Genomic DNA, 21,306 nt, shown 5'->3' with positions numbered 1-21,306 from the left:
GCAGCTACAGTTTCGTGCTTTTTCACCCTTTAACTGGATAACGACAGCTGCCTCACCCATATTCGAAATGTCAAATGGTTTACAGAACAGTTTGCATTTTCCCAGCCACAGTTTGTATTTATGCTTAAAAAGTAATCTATCATTGGCTGGCGTTTTTTTCAGCATCGGCAATATCTAGTAACGAGCTAGTGAACGTGCCTGCAGCTCATATCATGACGATCCATAGAAATGTAGATATCAAAACGATACATCGACTTTGCTTGCATTAATGAACAGTGGCGGGCCGTGCTTTTCCCACCTAGGCCTTTGGTGATGTCCTACTTCAATGATTACCTGTCAACACATGGCGGCACCCTGATGGCAGCGGCTTTCAGACGCTCTTGGAAGTGTAGAGCGATTTGGCAAAAATACCCGTCAATTCTGTCAATTTCATGGCTGGCTCACAGCATGGACACGCCGTGGTCACATACGACCGACAGACAATTCTGGATGTGGATAGATCGGGCCGTTATAGACTGAAAGATGCATGTACGGTGGACCTCCTCGCTAGCATGGCAATACTTTGCGGGCTACATCAAGCTGCCTTTGAAGCAGCGGAGTCAAGTACCAGCGGGGACCGTCAATGGAGGAGACATAAGCGGTGTGAGCGGAAGCAGAAGCGGGGATGCCGAGCGGGGCTAACAACAAAGTGAAAGGCTAATCCTCAAAGAAGCGCTAGTCCGGGTAAGGAGCCAGTTAAACTAGAACTAGCCAGCGCCAGGCTGGATAATCCCTGCACACATAGCAATTCTCTTAGAATAATATACAACTCACATAATGTTTTTTCTGTTGTGACTGTGCCAGAGGTAGACATGCATTCTACTGAGGTGGCAAACTATGATGCGTTCAGTTTATTGCAGCACCAAGCAAACAATCTGAAAATTCCCGTCATATCAATTCCTAGATATGGTCCAAACTATTTAAAGTGCACTACGCATAATAAACGCAACATTATTAATATTGCTACTACGGATAATTTCAACAAAAAATCCTCAAAACAGCCCACTACCTATAACATGGGCTTTTTAAACATAAGATCATTATCTTCCAAAACGTTATTAGTTAATGAGGTCATTAGAGACAACAATCTTGATGTCGTTGGTCTCGCCGAGACCTGGCTCAAACCAGACGATTTTTTTGCGCTAAATGAGGCATCTCCTCCTAACTATATGAATGCACATGTTGCCCGTCCTCTTAAAAGGGGAGGGGGGTGTCGCACTAATATACAACAAAACTTTAACCTTACACCTAACCTAAATAATAAATATAAATCGTTTGAGGTGCTTACTATGAGGTTTGTCACACCGCTGCCTCTCCACCTGGCTGTTATCTACTGCCCCCCTGGGCCCTATTCGGACTTCATCAGTGAATTCTCAGAGTTTGTTGCTGATTTAGTGACGCACGCCGACAATATAATCATAATGGGGGACTTTAATATCCATATGAATACCCCATCGGACCCTCCGTGCGTGGCGCTCCAGACTATAATTGATAGCTGTGGTCTTACACAAATAATACATGAACCCACGCATCGCAATGGTAATACGATATATCTAGTGCTTGTCAGGGGTGTCACCACCTCCAAAGTTATGATACTCCCGTGTACTAAAGTAATGTCCGATCATTACCTTATAAAATTTGAAGTTCTGACTCACTGTCAACAAACTAATAATAATAATAACTACTATAGCAGCCGCAACAGTAATGCTGCCACAACGACGACTCTTGCTGGCCTACTGCCTTCGGTAATGGCACCATTCCCAAATTGTGTCGGGTCTATTGATAACCTCACTAACAACTTTAACGACGCCCTGCGCGACACCATTGATAGAAAGCTAAAAAGGGCCCCTAAAAGGAGTACCCCATGGTTTACAGAAGAAACTAGAGCCCATAAATTATCATGTAGAAAGCTGGAACGCAAATGGCGTGCGACAAAAATTGAGGTCTTCCATCAAGCATGGAGTGATAGTTTAATAACTTATAAACGCATGCTTACCTTAGCTAAAGCTAAATATTACTCGAATCTCATCCACCTCAACAAAAATTATCCTAAATTTTTGTTTAGTACAGTAGCATCGCTAACCCAACAAGGGACTCCTCCCAGTAGCTCCACCCACTCGGCAGATGACTTTATGAATTGTTTTAATAAGAAAATTGAAGTCATTAGAAAGGAGAATAAAGACAATGCATCACAGCTACAACTGGGTTCTATTAACACAGATACGACTGTATATACGACGGATACCGCCCTCCAAAATAGTTTCTCTCTCTTTGATGAAATAACATTAGAGGAATTGTTAAGATGTGTAAATGGGACAAAACAAACAACATGTTTACTTGACCCATTTCCTGGGAAACTTATCAAGGAGCTTTTTGTACTATTAGGTCCATCAGTGCTAAATATTATAAACTTATCACTTTCCTCTGGCACTGTTCCCCTAGCATTCAAAAAAGCGGTTATTCACCGTCTACTCAAAAGACCTAACCTCGATCCTGACCTCATGGTAAACTACCGGCCGGTGTCCCACCTTCCGTTTATCTCGAAAATCCTCGAAAGAATTGTTGCACAGCAGCTAAATGAACACTTAGCATCTAACAATCTCTGTGAACCTTTTCAATCCGGTTTCAGGGCAAATCACTCTACGGAGACAGCTCTCGCAAAAATGACTAATGATCTATTACTAACGATGGATTCTGATGCATCATCTATGTTGCTGCTTCTTGATCTTAGCGCTGCTTTCGATACGTCAATCATAATATTTTATTAGAACGTATCAAAACACGTGTTGGTATGTCAGACTTAGCCTTGTCTTGGTTTAACTCTTATCTTACTGACAGGATGCAGTGTGTCTCCCATAACAATGTGACCTCGGACTATGTTAAGGTAACGTGCGGAGTGCCCCAGGGTTCGGTTCTTGGCCCTGCACTCTTTAGTATTTACATGCTGCCGCTAGGTGACATCATACGCAAATACGGTGTTAGCTTTCACTGTTATGCTGATGACACCCAACTCTACATGCCCCTAAAGCTGACCAACACGCCGGATTGTAGCCAGCTGGAGGCGTGTCTTAATGAAATTAAACAATGGATGTCCGCTAACTTTTTGCAACTCAACGCTAAGAAAACGGAAATGTTGATTATCGGTCCTGCTCAACACCGACATCTATTTAATAATACCACCTTAACATTTGACAACCAAACAATTACACAAGGCGACTCGGTAAAGAATCTGGGTATTATTTTCGACCCAACTCTCTCGTTTGAGTCACACATTAAGAGTGTTACTAAAACAGCCTTCTTTCATCTCCGTAATATCGCTAAAATTCGTTCCATTTTGTCCACTAGCGACGCTGAGATCATTATTCATGAGTTCGTTACGTCTCGTCTCGATTACTGTAACGTATTATTTTCGGGCCTCCCTATGTCTAGCATTAAAAGATTACAGTTGGTACAAAATGCGGCTGCTAGACTCTTGACAAGAACAAGAAAGTTTGATCATATTATGCCTATACTGGCTCACCTACACTGGCTTCCTGTGCACCTAAGATGTGACTTTAAGGTTTTACTACTTACGTATAAAATACTACACGGTCTAGCTCCAGCCTATCTTGCTGACTGTATTGTACCATATGTCCCGGCAAGAAATCTGCGTTCAAAGAACTCCGGCTTATTAGTGATTCCCAGAGCCCAAAAAAAGTCTGCGGGCTACAGAGCGTTTTATGTTCAGGCTCCAGTACTCTGGAATTCCCTCCCGGTAAAAGTTAGAGATGCTACCTCAGTAGAAGCATTTAAATCCCATCTTAAAACTCATTTGTATACTCTAGCCTTTAAATAGACCCCCCTTTTTTAGACCAGTTGATCTGCCGTTTTCTTTTGTCCTTTGCCCCCTCGCCGGGTTATTCCGGTTCCGGTGACCATGGATGAGGTGCTGGCTGTCCAGAGTTGGGACCCGAGGTGGACCGCTCGCCTGTGCATTGGTAGGGGACGTCTCTGCGCTACTGACCTGTCTCCGCTCGGGATGGTCTCCTTCTGGCCCCACTATGGACTGGACTCTCACTGTTATGTTGGATCCACTAGGGACTGTACTTAGAGGGGGGGTTACCCACATATGCGATCCTCCCCAAGATTTCTCATAGTCATTCACATTGACGTCCCTTGTGTGGGCTCTGTGCAGCCCTTTGAGACTTTTGTGATTTAGGGATATATAAATAAACATTGATTGATTGATTGATGAACACATGACTATTGCTGGATAAATATTATACAGGAACACATTTATGCACTACTGAGGATTGAATCACCTCAACAGTGTACAAAACGGGTTATTTTCTGGCACATTTAAAAATAAAATAATCTGCATCAGCAATTAAAACGTATCTTATGTGGTACTGTAAAAATTAAAATTGCAAAAAACATATTCAAAGTGAAAAAAAAAAAAAAAAATTCAACTCACAATTTGTAGAACCCATTCGACGCCGTATAAGCCAGTGGTACCTGATTCGAGTGAAAATGGCGAGCATTTCCCCATTTAATCGCCAGAACAGCTGAGCTAGCTTCCGGGGTTGGCCGACATCGTCTCACAAGATGTAGTTTCTCTTTAAATATCCTTCTTGAAAATGGCCTTGCAAATATATATCTGCCACCTAATCAACGTTTTGCTCTCCATCTCTGCTATCCCGGTCTGGCTACGGTGCAACACTTCCTGCTAAATTGAAACTTGTGAATAGATACTCACTTTGGAATGACAAGTGAGTATCCAATCACAGTCTCGTTAACATCAAGCTACTTAGATTGGCTACTGTCAACAACTTGTGATCTGATTGGCTATCGCAACTGTCTATCAACTGTATGTGTTCTCAAATTCACCTGCTAACGGTCCCAATGAGTATCCAATCACAAGGCGCGTAAATGTCACGTTCAACTTAAGACCTTCTAGAAGGCCTTACTGACAACAACTTGTGATCTGATTGGCTATCGCAACTGTCAATCAGTTCTATGTTCCCGTTCACTTACAGTGCACGGACGCTAGCATTGTTGATTCTGAAGGTCCCTGGCAGATTTGGTACAGCATGGCAACATAAGCTAGCTGAATTCTGATTGGATAAAAACTAAAACTAAAAACAACAGCACTGGAAGGAGCATAATATGACATGAAGAGAATGTGAATAATCTTAGATATTTAGGGAAAGTAAATAAAATAAAAATATTATCTTCAATTATGATCATGATTTCTGTTTATGTCAGGCCAGCAGAGAAGGCCTTGCTGGCCCTGACAGAACACCACTGTTAATGAAACTTTAGATATACAGTATTTCTGTGACTTTTCTGGGGGGAAAAAAATCTCTGACATTTCCAGGCCTTGGAAATTGCATTTTCAAATTCTGTAACTTTTGCAGCTTTTTATTGAACTTATACGAGCCCTGGCTTTTGCTTTTGCATTATTGAGCTTTATGCTGAGTTACATCACATGAGACTTTCAAATGCTTTGTGAAATTGCAGCCCAGAAAGGATCTAAAAAATGTAATAAAGCGTCTTGACATTTCTTTGTTTGTGATTGTGATGCCGCTACTAAGGTTCAGGGTGGTGACAGTTGTAAAGACCACCAAAGAACTGGAAATAAAACTGTTCGAAATGTGGAAAAAAAAATAACACACGTCTTCTGGCTCCTTAGTACAGTATAGTTATTATTAGTTATTTGATAATGATAATAAAAGGACAGAATATACAACACAACGTGAGCTTTGTTTTGAATATTTCTTTGCTCATTTGAAGGTAACTTCTTATTATTCTATGGCAGTTTACATTAAAAACCATAGACTTTCATCATTTAGTGTGGCTGACAAGAAGAGGACAGTCTATCTAAAAATCCGGAGGCACACCACCAGCAGAAATCATTAAAAAAGGAAACTCAGTTGACAGTAAAAAGTCGTTGTCGCAAGTTTTGGATATGACTTTAAACCATAACCAAACATGCATCACTATAGCTCTTGTCTCAAAGTAGGTGTACTGTCACCATCTTCACATCAAGACGTGACTTATTTTTAGTTGTTTGCTGTTTTTCTGTGTGTAGTGTTTTAGTTCTTGTCTTGCACTCCTATTTTGGTGGCTTTTTGTCTTTTTTTGGTATTTCCCTGTAGCAGTTTCATGTCTTCCTTTGAGTGATATTTCCCGCATCTACTTTGTTTTAGCAATCAAGAATATTTCAGTTGTTTTTATCCTTCTTTGTGAGGACATTGTTGATTGTCATGTCATGTTTGGATGTACATCGTGGGCGCCGTCTTTGCTCCACAGTAAGTCTTTGCTGTCGTCCAGCATTCTGTTTTTGTTTACTTTGCAGCCAATTCAGTTTTAGTTTCGTTTTCCATAGCCATCCCTAAACTTCAATGCCTTTTCTTAGGGGCACTCAACTTTTGTTTATTTTTGGTTTAAGCATTAGACACCTTTTTACCTGCACCTACTGCCACCTACTGATATGGAAGAGTGTTACACGGTTACTCTGCCGGGCTCTAGACAGCACCGACACTCAACAACACATAATTTTCAGACTATAATTACTGGTTTGCAAAAAATATTTTTAACTGAAATAGGTGAAATTAGATAATCTCCCACGGCACATCAGACTGTATCTCACGGCACACGAGTGTGCCACGGCACAGTGGTTGAAAAACACTGATATACTGTATATATAATATGTAAATATTACATGTTATGTATGTTATATTTTATATTGCTACTATGGTACATTTTTAGTCTACTTCATACCTGCATTACCCTTTCCATTCTTTGTAACTGAGCTACTGTGTGGAACATTTTCCCTTGTGGATCAATAAAGTTTGACTGATCTTTGGGGAGAAGAATAGGGGAGATTGCTGTGTGTGTATGCTCCCCTCAGTCCCCTCTAGTGGTTTGCCAATAATGATTGTGCAAAACAAGAAGCAAAATAAATGTAATTCATCTTTATTGTTGAAATTCACCAAAACTTTTCTGCAACTATATCTAACAGCATTCTATGTTGTCGCCGTCACCATAAGGGTGACACCATAGCAAAAAGACATTTGCAAATAAGGAAATAAAAAAAGACATCCCAGAGTCCATCTTCAATAAACGCATCTCGCCACATCCAGAATAAAGCACAAACATTGCACAACAACTTATCATAGCATCGCGTCAAGTCTCCGTCCTGAAATTACTTTGTCAAGAGCATTTCCGCCCTTTTATTTCGTTTTTTATATTTTAATGAAATCTGATGAAATGTTTATGAGTGGCAATGGTTATCTACGTATTATTGATTCATGATTCAAAGCAGGGATAGCATCAATCGGCAACTTGATCCACATATTTTATAGATCATGCAAAGGCCTGAAAATGAAACAAAAGACTATTTTTTATAACTTTCAAATTTCTGTGGACTGATTCTTGGACATACTGTAAGAAGGATTTTAGATGTAATTTGTATGTTGTAGAGGATTTACATTGTAAAGTGAACACTCGGTTTAGCTAAAAAGATGTGCAAATAATATTATGACACTTACGTATAAGATTTCCTTTAGAATTTGAATGCTATACAATAGCTTTTATTAAGTGCTAACTTTATGGTATACTATCTATTAGTTGTGTCTGTTCTACATAAACTCTCAAGAGAGCATTCCAAGCCCTCTTTCTTTTGGTAACATTGGCTGAGAAAACATTGTACATATTAGCTGTTTGACTTCCCCTTGGCAAAACAAATGTATTTACTGTATATATGGCTATTTTCTCCTTTGGCGACCGTCTCTGTGATCCGGAGCTCTTTAAACCATACACAGAGTACTAAAGTGTCCACGTCTCTCGAGAGGCAATAGCGTAAATACTTCGACTTTGACATTCTTGTACAAAAGATTGCAATACTTTGACTCGTATGGCTATATTTGCTCGATCAAACGTTGGAAATGCAGCGAACGGATGCATCGCGGGCAAAACTTCCGCCGCACGTCCCTGTGGTCCAGATTTCCTTTTATGATGACGGTGGTGTTTTTGAGTAATAATACAATGGGTCGAAACGTTTCTGAAAATGGTGTAAAGCCTTCACAGATGTCAATGGCCGCATCAAAAATGCAGTGAAAGAAACAAGTCATCAGAACAATGTCAAGAAAATTCCCCTCCTGCACAACTTGCATAAATATCTTCAATAAATCATCTGCTATATACAGAAGTACATGGACATGGTACACACACACAGCCTGGTCGTTACCAGCAGGTGACTTGAACAGCAATACTTAGTGCAGTGACTAATAATCCGTCTCAATAGTCCCCTCTTCAAGACATAAATAATCAAAAATGTCTTTATGCCGTAGAATACGGCAGACAGCTTTCAAGTAAATTGGCATTTATCTGAAAAAAATACTTAAAATTGTGGCAGGTCATCACTTCAAAGCCGACTGGGCCAAAAAACGACGATGCCGATGCCAACAAAAATTGCTGAGCAAAATGACTGACAAACTTGGGAGTAATTCATTTTTTTCCCCACTGTTCCACATACATTAAAAACAGTAAACAAAGTACAGAAATGTTTCTGTTTTAAAGTTTTGGTAACACTTTGGTATGGGGCACATATTCTAAGTAACAAAGACTTAATTTAGAGATATTTGTTAAAGTTAAAGTACCACTGATAGTCACACACACACTAGGTGTGGCGAAATTATTCTCCGCATTTGACCCATCACCCTTGATCACCCCCTGGGAGGTGAGGGGAGCAGTAGGCAGCAGCGGTGGCCACGCCCAGGAATCATTTTTGGTGATTCAACCCCCAATTCCAACCCTTAATGCTGAGTGCCAAGCAGGGAGGTAATGGGTCCCATTTTTATAGTCTTTGGTATGACTCGGCCGGGGTTTGAACTCACAACCTACCAATCTCAGGGCGGACACTCTAACCACAAGGCCACTGAGTAGGTAGATATTTGGTTAGGGTTAGGGTTAGTAATGTATAATTGTATAATAAGGCCATGCAGAATAAGGCATTAATAAGTACTTAATAGTGACGAATTAAGAGCCAATATGTTACTAATTTGCATGTTAATAAGCAACTAATTAATGGTGAATATGTTCCCCAAACTAAAGTGTTACCAATGTTTTTTTTTTTGCTTTGAAATATGGCGAGTGAAAGAAAAGAAAACCACTTGTTTCCAGTAGTCAATGCACAAATGTAAAGACAAAAGCACATGTATAAAACCCAAAAATTTGACAGAAAATATTTTTTCTTTTTTTTTTTTCTTTTCTTTCCATTTTTTTGACTTGAGTTTCAATTACACACTAACTAGTGGCAGAAGGTTTACACAGACATTTAGATTCTTCTAAAAAAAGATCAAAAGAAAGAAAGCACAGTTTTATGTCAGTCGGGGTCAAGCCCAGGATGGCCCAGTCCTATGTGTGTCAGTTTAATAAGTGGACCAGGATACTGGTCTGTGCTGGGGACTGGACTGGATGTGCTGTCCCGTGCTGGGCAGGGGGGCCGTGACGGTGAGCTGGACACACTGCGAGGCACGGCTTCGCGCTATTCAAGCGCCAGATAGTATAGCACGTTGAGGGAGTTTTTGTTGTTGTTCTGTACAGTGCTCACCACGTAGGAACCAAGGGTATAGGTCAGGGTCTCAGACAAATATGGCTGTTGGTAAGCAAACTGAAGAAGATCTGCGAGGGGCCGTGAGGACGGACCAAGTGGGGGAGAAGAAAGTCTCTGGGATGTGGTTCCAGATAGTGGAACCTCCGCTTGAATTGAACAACTTTAGACAGAGAGGTCATCTTCCCACCCAAACAAACACCTGTGGGAGAGACAGTTACAATGTAAGACTTTTACCTGTGTTGTGAAACGAAACAGGTACAGTATTTTCCGGACTATAAGGCGCACTTAAAATCATTTTTTTCCTTCAAAACTCGACAGTGCGCCTAATGTTCGGAATAATTCTGGTTTTGCTCACTGACCTCGAAGCAATTTTATTTGGTACATAGTGTAACGATAAGTGTGACCAGTAGATGGCAGTCAAACATAAGAGATACGTGGTAAAAGGTATGATGGCAATATGACTCAAGCAAACAACATCAAAAAATTTTTTTATGTTCCATTGAAAGTATAGAACATTACACATGGCGCTGAAAAATCTGTCAAAATGTTATAGTACGACTTTGGTAAGCTATGAAGCCGCACCGCTTGGTGGATTGTCAGCGCATTAAACATACAAGTATTATGGTGTGTGTATAAGGTAAGACATTTCCTGGCCTTTTCTTTCGCAATATTATTTAAAAGCAACTTTTCTTACCTTCTGGTACCTGCTGATCTGTATTTGGGATCTGCATAAATCCTGAAAAATTGCGCGTGTCCACCTTTGTAGTCCGTATCGACGCCATAGTCGATAAGCTTCTTATTTTTCTCTATCTTCTTGTTATGGGGCATTGCCATTTCTAATATAAAGTAGTGTAAAGTTCTTACTTATATCTGTCAGTAAACTCGCCATGAAAGCACTAAAACATACCGGTGTAGTGAGTTTACTTTATTCAACCAAGGAACTTTAGTTATTAGAGTTCCGGTCGGACGTTTTTTTTCACGAGACACATTTCTGGCCAGATGAGGAGATGCTGCTCCGTTATTGATTGAAGTAAAGTCTGAATGTCATTAAAACAGTTAGCTCCATCTTTTGACACTTCTTCCACCCCCGTCCTTGCACGCTACACCGCTACACCGCTACAACAAAGATGACGGGGAGAAGACGCTGCCGAAGGTGAGCCACGTGAATAAGACTGACCACAAAACAGCGCATCTGGAAGCGACTGTCAGAAAGCGGCTTGAAGATGATCTGTCAAACATCATCTATGCAACATTTTGACCAAAGAACCACCATTACATGTTATGTAGACCACAAGGAAGTGTTTTACATTTAGAAAAAAACAACAATAATATGACTAATAAAGCGTTATTGAAAATCTTCAACTTTGGCCTTTATTCCTCAATTCTCAAAGGAACACAACTCAACATAACGCTACTAACCTCCGCCAAGAGGTGGAAGTAAGATGGAACTTTTTCTCATGCGCCTTTTATATGAAAAAAGATCGAAAATAGACTATTGATCGCCAGTGCGCCTTATAACCCGGTGCACCCCATGGTCCGGAAAATATGGTATATATTTGGTACGTAACTACGTATATTCAGCGACAAGTCATCTAATGGACTTCACGTGAGCACAAATCCCTACTGTACATGACAGTGACTATGTAGACATCCATCCATCCTTTTTCTACCGCTTGTCCCTTTCGGGGTCACGGGGGTTCGCTGGAGCCTATCTCAGCTTCATTCATTAAATAAATGCGAGCAGGCTGTGTGTTTTTTTTCGTACTAATGGGATCGACTGTATGTAGAACTGTGTTGTGCACTTCATTTATAGACTGCAAACTACCATTATTTGGGTTCGTGCCTTGAGTTTAGAGTTTAACCTTTCTTTCATGCCAATCATTAACATTTCAAGAAATATACAAACATATTTTTACATTGTTGTTTATTTAAAAAAGCAACAACTAAAATGCATTACCAATCAAGATTTTATCCACACACACACACCGATTTTCAAACAAATCTGGGGACATTCGATTTTGAATAATCTTGTAAGCCAAACAGGACATAAAAGTCCTTGCGTTTTCTTTACCTTTTTTTTTTTTTTTCCCTCAAAATTTTCAACAAACTTTAGTCTTAAACATAAATATCAAACATGTATTTTATCAAACCGGTATTTTTCATAAGCAGTATAGTACCAATTTGAATTAATCAGTACGGTGGTATTTTATTAGTAGTGGTATACCACACAACCCTAGTTGGGACATACCCCGGACTAATCACCAGTTTACTATCTTACTGTACGTGATATTAGGTACTTTGAATAAAGAACTTCTTGTAGCAAAAGTGCAATGTCAAGGATTATTCTTAGTTAGAGCGCCACACTTTATTGTACCCTAGAGCAGTGTTTTTCAACCTTTTTTGAGCCAAGGCACATTTTATTCATTGAAAAAATCCCAAGTCCCACCGCGAGCAGAAATGTTAAAAAAATTAAACTCAGCAGCCGATATTGACAGTAAAAAGTAATTGCCACAATTGTTGGATATGACTTTAAACCATAACCAACCATGCATTATACAGCTCTTGTCTCAAAATAGATGTACTGTCACGACCTGTCACATCACGCTGTGACTTATTTGGAGTTTTTTTGCTGTTTTCTCATGCGTAGTGTTTTAGTTCTTGTCTTACACTCCTATTTTGGTGGCTTTTCCGGTTTTGTTGGTATTATCCTGTAGCAGTTTCATGTCTTCCTTAAACGCTATTCCCAGCACCTGCTTTGTTTTCGCAATCAAGACTATTTCAGTCGTTTTTATCCTTCTTTGTGAGGACATTGTTGATCGTCATGTCATGTTCGGATGTACTTTGTGGACGCAGTCTGCTCCACGCGCTGTAAGTCTTTGCTGTTGTCCAGCATTCTGTTTTTGTTTACTTTGCAGCCAGTTCAGCTTTAGTTTCGCCATCCCTAAGCCTAAATGACTTTTTTTAGGGGCACTTGCCTTTTGTTGTTTTTGGTTTAAGCATTAGATAACTTTTTACCTGCACCCGCTGTCGTCTGCATATTGTTATCACGACAAACCATGTTCCCGACATCTACAAAGCGGTTACCGTGCCGAGCTGTAGACAGCACCGACATTCAACAACGGCACATTATTTGCACACTATAATTACTGATTTGCAAAAAATTTATTTAACCCAAATAGGTGAAATTACATAATTTCCCACGGCACACCAGACTGTATCTCACGGCACACTAGTGTGCCGCGGCACAGTGGTTGAAAAACGCTGCCCGAGATCATACAGTAAAATTACTGATTCGTCACTCACACAATGTAATTAAGCAGATGTTTTTTATGAAAAAAGCTTACTAATGAAAGATGTATTTGATAACAGAAGAAATTAACAAATTCAAGAGATGGTTTGATAAAAACAATATCTGTGAATCTCAGTAAAACTAAACTAATGTTATTCGGTAACAGTAGAAGGGAAAGTCAAACACAAATACAAATAGACGGAGTAGACATTGACAGAGTAAATCAATCTGTGACGTGGGGGGGTCGCAGCGTCCAACTCCGGACATGATTTATTCCTCAAAAATCGAAGAAGTACAAAAATAGAAAACAAGCCGAAGGGACAACGTGCCGATCGCACTGGACGCTAACGCTAATACTTGGCATTGTCTAGAGATAAGGAATACTCACGTAACTGTGGCATGAAGCAAACAATGAAGCCAGGCCGACTGACCGGCAAAGGCAGGCTTAAATAATGCCTCTGATTAGTGCTCGGAAAACAGGTGGGTGTCCCGAACACCAATCAGAAGTAGGTGAAAATAATAAGTAACCATGGTAACTAAAACAAACCGAAGGTGTGCACAAAACAGGAACTAAGGGAGTCCAAAACTAACAGAAGATAACAACAAACAAATTCACATTTTTGGGTGTAATAATTAATGATAAAATGAACATAAAATCTCATATAAAAATATACAACATGAAGTAGCAAGAAATATTTATTTATTGAATCCAAAATACTGAAATTCCACGACATAGTGAATTTGCAAACAGCTAAAATTATGCACAAAGCAAACTATAACCTGCTAGCCAAGAATATACAACAATTCTTCTCTAAAAAAGAGGAGAAATATAATCTTAGAGAAAAACGTAATTTAAAACATTTGTTTGCACGTACAACACTTAAGACCTTCAGTATATCAGTATGTGGAATTAAATTATGGAATGGATTAAGCAAAGCAATCAAACAATGTACTAATATGATACACTTCAAGAAACTCTTCAAACTTAAAGTGTTTACAAAGTACAAAGAAGAAGAACCATGACAAACATTCTCAATTTATTTCATCCCTCCATTCATTCATTCTTAAAGTAATCTTACTTATCTCATCATATTAAATATGACTTGCTTCACCAATTATTATTATTAAATTCTTACTATTATTTATTTTATTTATTTTTTTGTGATTACCTATGGAGTTTATTGTGAATCAATTGTGAACAGGAAGTGAACAAAAAGTTTTAGCAACTGTTATGTAAAGAAAAGGGGTAGGATTAAATAAGCTCTGCTTCTTCCTACTCCTTTTCGAACATGTTGAAAAGAGAAACTGGAAATTGTGATGTATCATGTTGTATGCTTGCATGTTCGAAATAAACTCAAACTCAAACTCAAACTCAAACTCAAATATGTCTGTAATGAATAAAGCAGAATATGCTCTGGACCAAAAATCACTTCATATTCTCTACTTCTTGCTAGTGTTACCATATCTGAGTTACTGTGTAGAAACAAGGCAAATAACTACACGTGTGCTTCTTTCACTAACCGTGGTACAAAAGGTCAGAATAATACATAACGTTGGAAAAAAAAGAACATTCAAACCCTTTGTTTATTGAATCAAAAATAATCAATGAAGAATCCTGACAAACATTTGGAACCTTATCTTAGTCATCTCATTATATGAATCATAAATTACTTAACTATTTATTTAAGAGAACTTTATTATTTCTTAATCATTGATTAAAAGTGTGTTACAAATTGAGAAGAGGAAAGAACAAAATGAAACAAAACAAAAAATGAAAAACTCAACAAATGATCATACTTACAAAGCTCGATGGCGCGGGACTTCAGCAGATAGTTTCAAGGTGTCGTGAGCTCTGTGGAAGAGAGACAGAGTAATAAGAACCGCTCGGCAAACTGGCACCGCCATGCATCAGTTCACTCAACGATATTTAAGCGCTGTGTGTCTCACCGGGGTGTCGTTCCACTGCTGTGGAAGGTCTTCTGGCTCAGGCGGGTAGGACATCCAGGATGGACTACGGTACGAAGATGGAGGCGACATGACGAAGTAGTCAGAGTAACCTGGTTGGTTGGCTGATATTGCGTACACTGCTGTTATTGGGTTTCCTGTCACATGGAAAGGTTACAGTTCATTGTGACACACACACACACACACACACACACACACACACACACACACACACACATTTCATATTTACAATGTTTCTGACGGAGAAATTTGCTTCAATAATCAAACTTTTCTATTGATGAAAACTGAAGAAGAACCAATTAAGTTTGTCAACCGAGGTTCTACTGGAGACGTTTCCTTAAACACGTTCAAATATTAAGCTTTTCTTACACCTCGGAGAGAAAATACATACACAGTTGATCGTCATTATTTGCGGGGGTTACGTTCCAAGAACGCCCTGCTAATGGGGAAAAAAACAATAAAAATCCCTAATAACGCCTATTTTTTATAAACCCTATAATTGGCCTCTCTTCGATATTACCGTATTTTTCAGACTATAAGGTGCACTTAAAATCCTTTCATTTTCTCAAAAATCGACAGTGCGCCTCATGAGCTGCTGCGCCTAATGTACGGAATAATTCTGGTTGTGCTTACCGACCTCCAAGCAATTTTATTTGGCACATGGTGAAATTATAAGTGTGACCAGTAGATGGCAGACACACATGAGAGATGTGTGTGGACTGCAAGATGACGCTAGCAAGCAAGCCCAAGACTTTGAGGTTTTTTTGAGAATATAGAACAATACACACGGCGCTCAAAAGTCTTGGGAAAATGTTTTACTACAACTTTGGTAAACTAAGAAGGCGCACAGCTTGATGGATTGCGGCTACAGTAGTCAGGCATACTGTGCTTCAACATTGGGGTATTATAATGTTGTGTGGATAAGGACCCCAAAATGACACCTATTAGGAGACATTATCTGAGGTTTTGTTTCGCAAGAATCAACTTTTCTTACCTATTGGACCCTGCTGTAGTCTGTGCCGTAATCAATAGGCACCCTCTATGGACTGGACTCTCACTATTATGTTGGATCCACTATGGACTGGACTTTCACAATATTATGGGGTCACCCACATCTGCGGTCCTCTCCAAGGTTTCTCATAGTCATTCACATCGACGTCCCACTGGGTTGTGAGTTTTTCCTTGCCCTTATTTGGGCTTTGAACCGAGGATGTCATTGTGGCTTGTGCAGCCCTTTGAGACATTTGTAATTTAGAGCTATATAAATAAACATTGATTGATTGATTGATTTTTCTCTATCCACTTGTATGGGACATTCATTCTCCGCTGTTGCCATTTCTGATATAAAGTAAGGTACAGTCCTAATATATATCTGCCAGTAGACTCGCTTTAGAAGCTCTACAAACAACCGGTGTACTGTAGTGGGTTTACATAATTCACCCACGTAACTTTTTTTTATTTTTAGAGAGTTCCGGTCGAACGGTTTTTCATGGGATTGTTGTTGTTGCACAAGCGAGCCACAGATGAGTAGATAATGCTCTGTTGTTGATTCAAGCAAAGTATGGATGTCATTATAACAGTCTTTTGACAATCCTTCTTCTGCTCCAGTCCTTGCACGCTACAAAAGGTACAATACAGACGCTATCAAAGTGTAGCCGCGTAAATAAGACCGAAGTAGTCGGAGTAACCTGGTTGGTCGGCTGATATTGCGTACGCTGCTGTTATTGGGTTTCCTGTCACAAGAAAAACTGAACATTTGTGCAATATTATGATACAAAATTGGAATTTTACTCAATAACAGTCGCAATTTTACAAGAAAAGCTTAAAATGTTGGCAATTTTATGAAAAGAGTCGTAATTTTACTCGACAAAAGTCACAATTTTATAAGAAAACTTTAAAAAAAATTGCAATACTATAGGCATAATCTGAATTTTACTTGGCAAAATTGTGACCAAAGTCATACATTTACTCAAAAAATGTCACTGTTTTACAAGAACAAAAAAATTTGGCAATATTGTGATACAAGTCAGAATTTTGTATGACAAATGTCACTATTTTGCATTAAAAAGTAATAATTTTACAAGAAAATATTGAAATATTAGACTCGCTTCTGCACGCTACATAAGGTACAACAAAGACGCTATCAAAGTGTAGCCACGTAAATAAGACCGCGCACAAAACAGTGCACGCTGAAGAGATGGTCAGAATGCGACTTGATGATGGTCTGCAAAACATAATCTATGCAACATTTTGACCAAAGAACCACCATTACATGTTATGTAGACCACAAGGAAGTGTTTTAAATGTAATGTAACATAATATGACTTCTTTAATGTGCCTTATAATCCGGTGCGCCTTTCGTATGAAAATAGACCTAAATAGACCTGCTCATCGGCAGTGCACCTTTTAATCCGGCGCATCGTATGGTCCGAAAAATACGGTACAGTAATTTGATAATGAGATTGTGCTTTTACTGCCATCTAGTGTCTACCTGTAATCCGGTCTGCTATAAAACGAGTAAAACATCAATATAGTTTTTGTTTTCCAATTTTTGTTGTAATACAGTGCTTTGAGGTTAAATGTGTATGAGGAACACTTCCACCATTGATAACAAATACTTAAAATCACAAGTTGATTCAACGGTATTGAAAAAACATACAACTCAAAATATCGCAACTTTTATCACAACTTTCTGAAAAACTTGCTGCGAATTCAGGTATTCTTAGGCCGCAACAATCAAAAAACAGCCCACAAAATCTTGGACGGACTGAAAAAATGGGGGTCTACTGTAAATGTGTATTAGTTGTCCAACCTTCGAATATACTTCATCTAATTTTTTTTTTCAAAAGAAACACCAAAACAAACATTTTTTTTGTTCTTATATATATATATATATATATATATATATATATATATATATATATATATATATATATATATATATATATATTCCATCTCACCTGAGTAGGTGCTGATGGACTGGTCAACAGTAACAGCAGGGAAGGTGGTCCTGGACAATGGCAGGTAGGGAACACCGTTGTGCTGTTGGGCTTGGAGGTCTGAGGCCTCAGACACTCGAGGTTTCAGGCTCACATCGGGAATAGAACTGTTCGGGGAAAGAAGGATAAGTTGTACAGGTTAACTCAATTTGCTGCTGATAAGCATTCGTTGGAAGTCAGTTAAAATTAATTAATGGTCTTTTTTAAGCTGACAAGGATCGTAAATACACATCAGAGATGGTTTTTGAAGGGATAATGAGCCAAATCCATTGCAGTCAAACACTTAAGATACACTTAAGAAAAGAACACTTAAAATGTATAATTGTTCCACACTACTGACCCTAAAAAAGAAGCCAAACTATCTTTTGACATAAAACCACAACTGAGGTGGACACTTGCAAATGTGTTTATTATGCCAATAGACCATTGTTTTTCAACCACTGTGCCGCGGCACACTAGTGTACCGTGAGATATTGTTTGGTGTGTTGTGAGAAATTATCTAATTTCACCTAATTGGTCCAAAAAATATTTTTTGCAAACCAATAATTATAATCCGCAAATAATGTGCCATTGAAGAGTGTCTGTGCTGTCTAGAGATCAGCAGAGTAACCATGTAATACTCTTCCATATCAGTAGGTGGCAGCCGGTAGCGAATTGCTTTGCAAGCCTACTGTGAGTAAGAGAATTAAAGATGCATGGATGGTTATGGTTTGAATTCATATCGAACAATTGTGTTAGGTATGTGATGAGAACGACTTTATATTGTCAATATAGACCAGGGGTCCCCAAACTACGGCCGGGTCAGGCCCTGCTAGCGTCCAAAATACGGCCCGCGGAAAGCCCTAAGTTAAAAAAATAAAAAATACAAAATATTATTTGATTAATATTCTTTTAAATCTGTCCTTTCTAATCCATTGTGTACCGCTTGTTACTCTCTGTGTCTCCTAGTCGCTCAGGCAAATCATATTGTCTAAAAATGCATTTTGCCATCGATAACGTGACATCATCGCGCTCGGTATATATATATATATATATATATATATATATATATATATATATATATATATATATATATATATATATATATATATATACATATATATACAGTATATATGTGTATATATATATATATATATATATATATATATATATATATATATATATATATATATATATATATATATATATATACGTATATTAGGGGTGTGGGAAAAAATCGATTTGAATTCGAATCGCGATTCTCACGTTGTGCGATTCAGAATCGATTCTCATTTTGAAAAAAATCTATTTATTTTTTTATTTTTTTTAAATTAATCAATCCAACAAAACAATACACAGCAATACCATAACAATGCAATCCAATTCCAAAACCAAACCCGACCCAGCAACACTCAGAACTGCAATAAACAGAGCAATTGAGAGGAGACACAAACACGACACAGAACAATCCAAAAGTAGTGAAACAAAAATGAATATTATCAACAACAGTATCAATATTAGTTACAATTTCAACATAGCAGTGATTAAAAATCCCTCATTGACATTATCATTAGACATTTATAAAAAATAAAAAAAAAGAACAATAGTGTCACAGCGGCTCACACTTGCATCACATCTCATAAGCTTGACAACACACTGTGTCCAATATTTTCACAAAAATAAAATAAGTCATATTTTTGGTTCATTTAATAGTTAAAACAAATTTACATTATTGCAATCAGTTGATAAAACATTGTCCTTTACAATCATAAAAGCTTTTTACAAAAATCTACTACTCTGCTTGCATGTCAGCAGACTGGGGTAGATCCTGCTGAAATCCTATGTATTAAATGAATAGAGAATCCTTTTGAATCAGGAAAAAATCGTTTTTGAATCGAGAATTGTGTTGAATTGAAAAAAAAATCGATTTTGAATCGAATCGTGACCCCAAGAATCGATATTGAATCGATTCGTGGGACACCCAAAGATTCACAGCCCTAATATATATATATATATATATATATATATATATATATATATATATATATATACAGCCCGGCCCCTGGCCAAATTGTTTTTAACCCAATGCAACCCCTGAGTCAAAAAGTTTGGGGACCCCTGATATAGACTATTGAGAAAACATGTTCTGCTGGTGGTGTGCCCCTGGATTTTTTCTATGAAAAAAAAAGTGTCTTGGCTCAAAAAAAGGTTGAAAAACACTGCAATAGACTGTGTGGGCTACAGTAATTTTACCACTAGATGGCAATGTTGCCCTTGAATCCAAATCAGTAATGATGTATTTAGCAAGAAAGCACACACACAGCAGTGACATTTGGAATGAAGAAGATGGTTCTTCAAATAATGCAGTCCATCATATGATGGGGCTAGGGGTGTGTGTGGGGGGTGGAGGGGGGATAATGTGTTCAAATTCTGCTGCTTAATATTCTGCAGCGTTTTTTTTCTGTAGTCTTCTGAGCACATTTCGCCCCCAAGTCTTTCTGTTTAGGTAATTGAGCGATTAGCCTCAAGGCTGCATTTGGATTTACTGAGCAGTCTTTGAAGTCTGCTGATAGTTTTTAGGGGCCCAAGTCTATACCAGCTGACTTTGGGTGGGAGGCGGAGCACACAGTACACAAGGCAATCACGTGCCCAAATATTTTAGCAGTATTTATTTTTCTAATGAGGTGTGTGTGTGTTATTGCAAGATGAGTAGTACCGTGGCAGTGGAGGTCCAGGTAGTGGTCCTGGTCTTGAGGGGATCAGTGGCGGGGGAGACCCGATACCCATATCAGGGAGCTGCGTGAACCGGAAACCCTACACATCAAAGCATGATTTAACGTGTACTGGATGTACTAACATGTGGGTGACAAACGTAGGTGAAAGTTCAATCTGGACACAACACAACAATCCAAGAGTTACTAAAGCCGAACATGCTAATGTGTGTGTTTTCGCGAGTTCATTGGTTGTCTTAATCTTTGCAAAACCTTTTTACTTGATATTCAGCTGTTGGCAAAACACTTGTTGACAGCAATTAATGGTAACTTTTTAACAAGGTGATCTGAGAAATAGTCATCTAATTATCTTTGAGTCCCAAAAAACAATCACAATGACCTTCTTTGGGCATTCAATCGATCGCAACTGGACTCAGTTTGTCTTAGAAGATGTTCCGCCTCTGATCTCAACAGGCGTCATCAGTTCATGCTCATAGACTTTGATTAGTCGCATCTCTTTAGTCTACAGACTTTAGTCTAATTACTTTAGTTCTAGTCTAATGACTTTAGACGAGATCCAACCAATCTAAGTCTATGAGCATGAACTGATGTCGCCTGCTCAGATCAAAAGGCGGACAACCTTCTAAGACAGTGGTTCTTAACCTGGGTTCGATCGAACCCTAGGGGTTCGGTGAGTCGGCCTCAGGGGTTCGGCGGAGCCTCCGC

The 21,306-nt window shown here is 38.7% G+C and overlaps 1 protein-coding gene across 3 annotated transcripts in view; it reads right to left on the bottom strand.

The window, feature by feature from the left end:
• Nucleotides 1-6,980: 6,980 nt before the first annotated feature.
• kiaa1549la (KIAA1549-like a) overlaps nucleotides 6,981-21,306 on the bottom strand; it is a 303,560-nt gene continuing 289,234 nt past the window's right edge. For all 3 annotated transcript variants that reach the window (XM_062035891.1, XM_062035892.1, XM_062035893.1), the window contains 5 exons: nucleotides 20,586-20,683; nucleotides 17,852-17,997; nucleotides 14,874-15,028; nucleotides 14,728-14,778; nucleotides 6,981-9,836 (listed from right to left, as the gene is read on the bottom strand). In XM_062035891.1, coding sequence (XP_061891875.1) covers nucleotides 14,749-14,778; nucleotides 14,874-15,028; nucleotides 17,852-17,997; nucleotides 20,586-20,683 — 429 coding nt within the window. In that variant the 3' untranslated portion in view covers nucleotides 6,981-9,836; nucleotides 14,728-14,748. The remainder of the gene's footprint in view (nucleotides 9,837-14,727; nucleotides 14,779-14,873; nucleotides 15,029-17,851; nucleotides 17,998-20,585; nucleotides 20,684-21,306) is intronic.

Source organism: Entelurus aequoreus, linkage group LG24 (assembly GCF_033978785.1).
Source record: "Entelurus aequoreus isolate RoL-2023_Sb linkage group LG24, RoL_Eaeq_v1.1, whole genome shotgun sequence".
NCBI classification, from domain to species: domain Eukaryota; kingdom Metazoa; phylum Chordata; class Actinopteri; order Syngnathiformes; family Syngnathidae; genus Entelurus; species Entelurus aequoreus.
The sequence above is the reverse complement of the archived record's forward strand: the minus strand, read 5'-3'. Positions and strand labels throughout refer to the sequence as shown.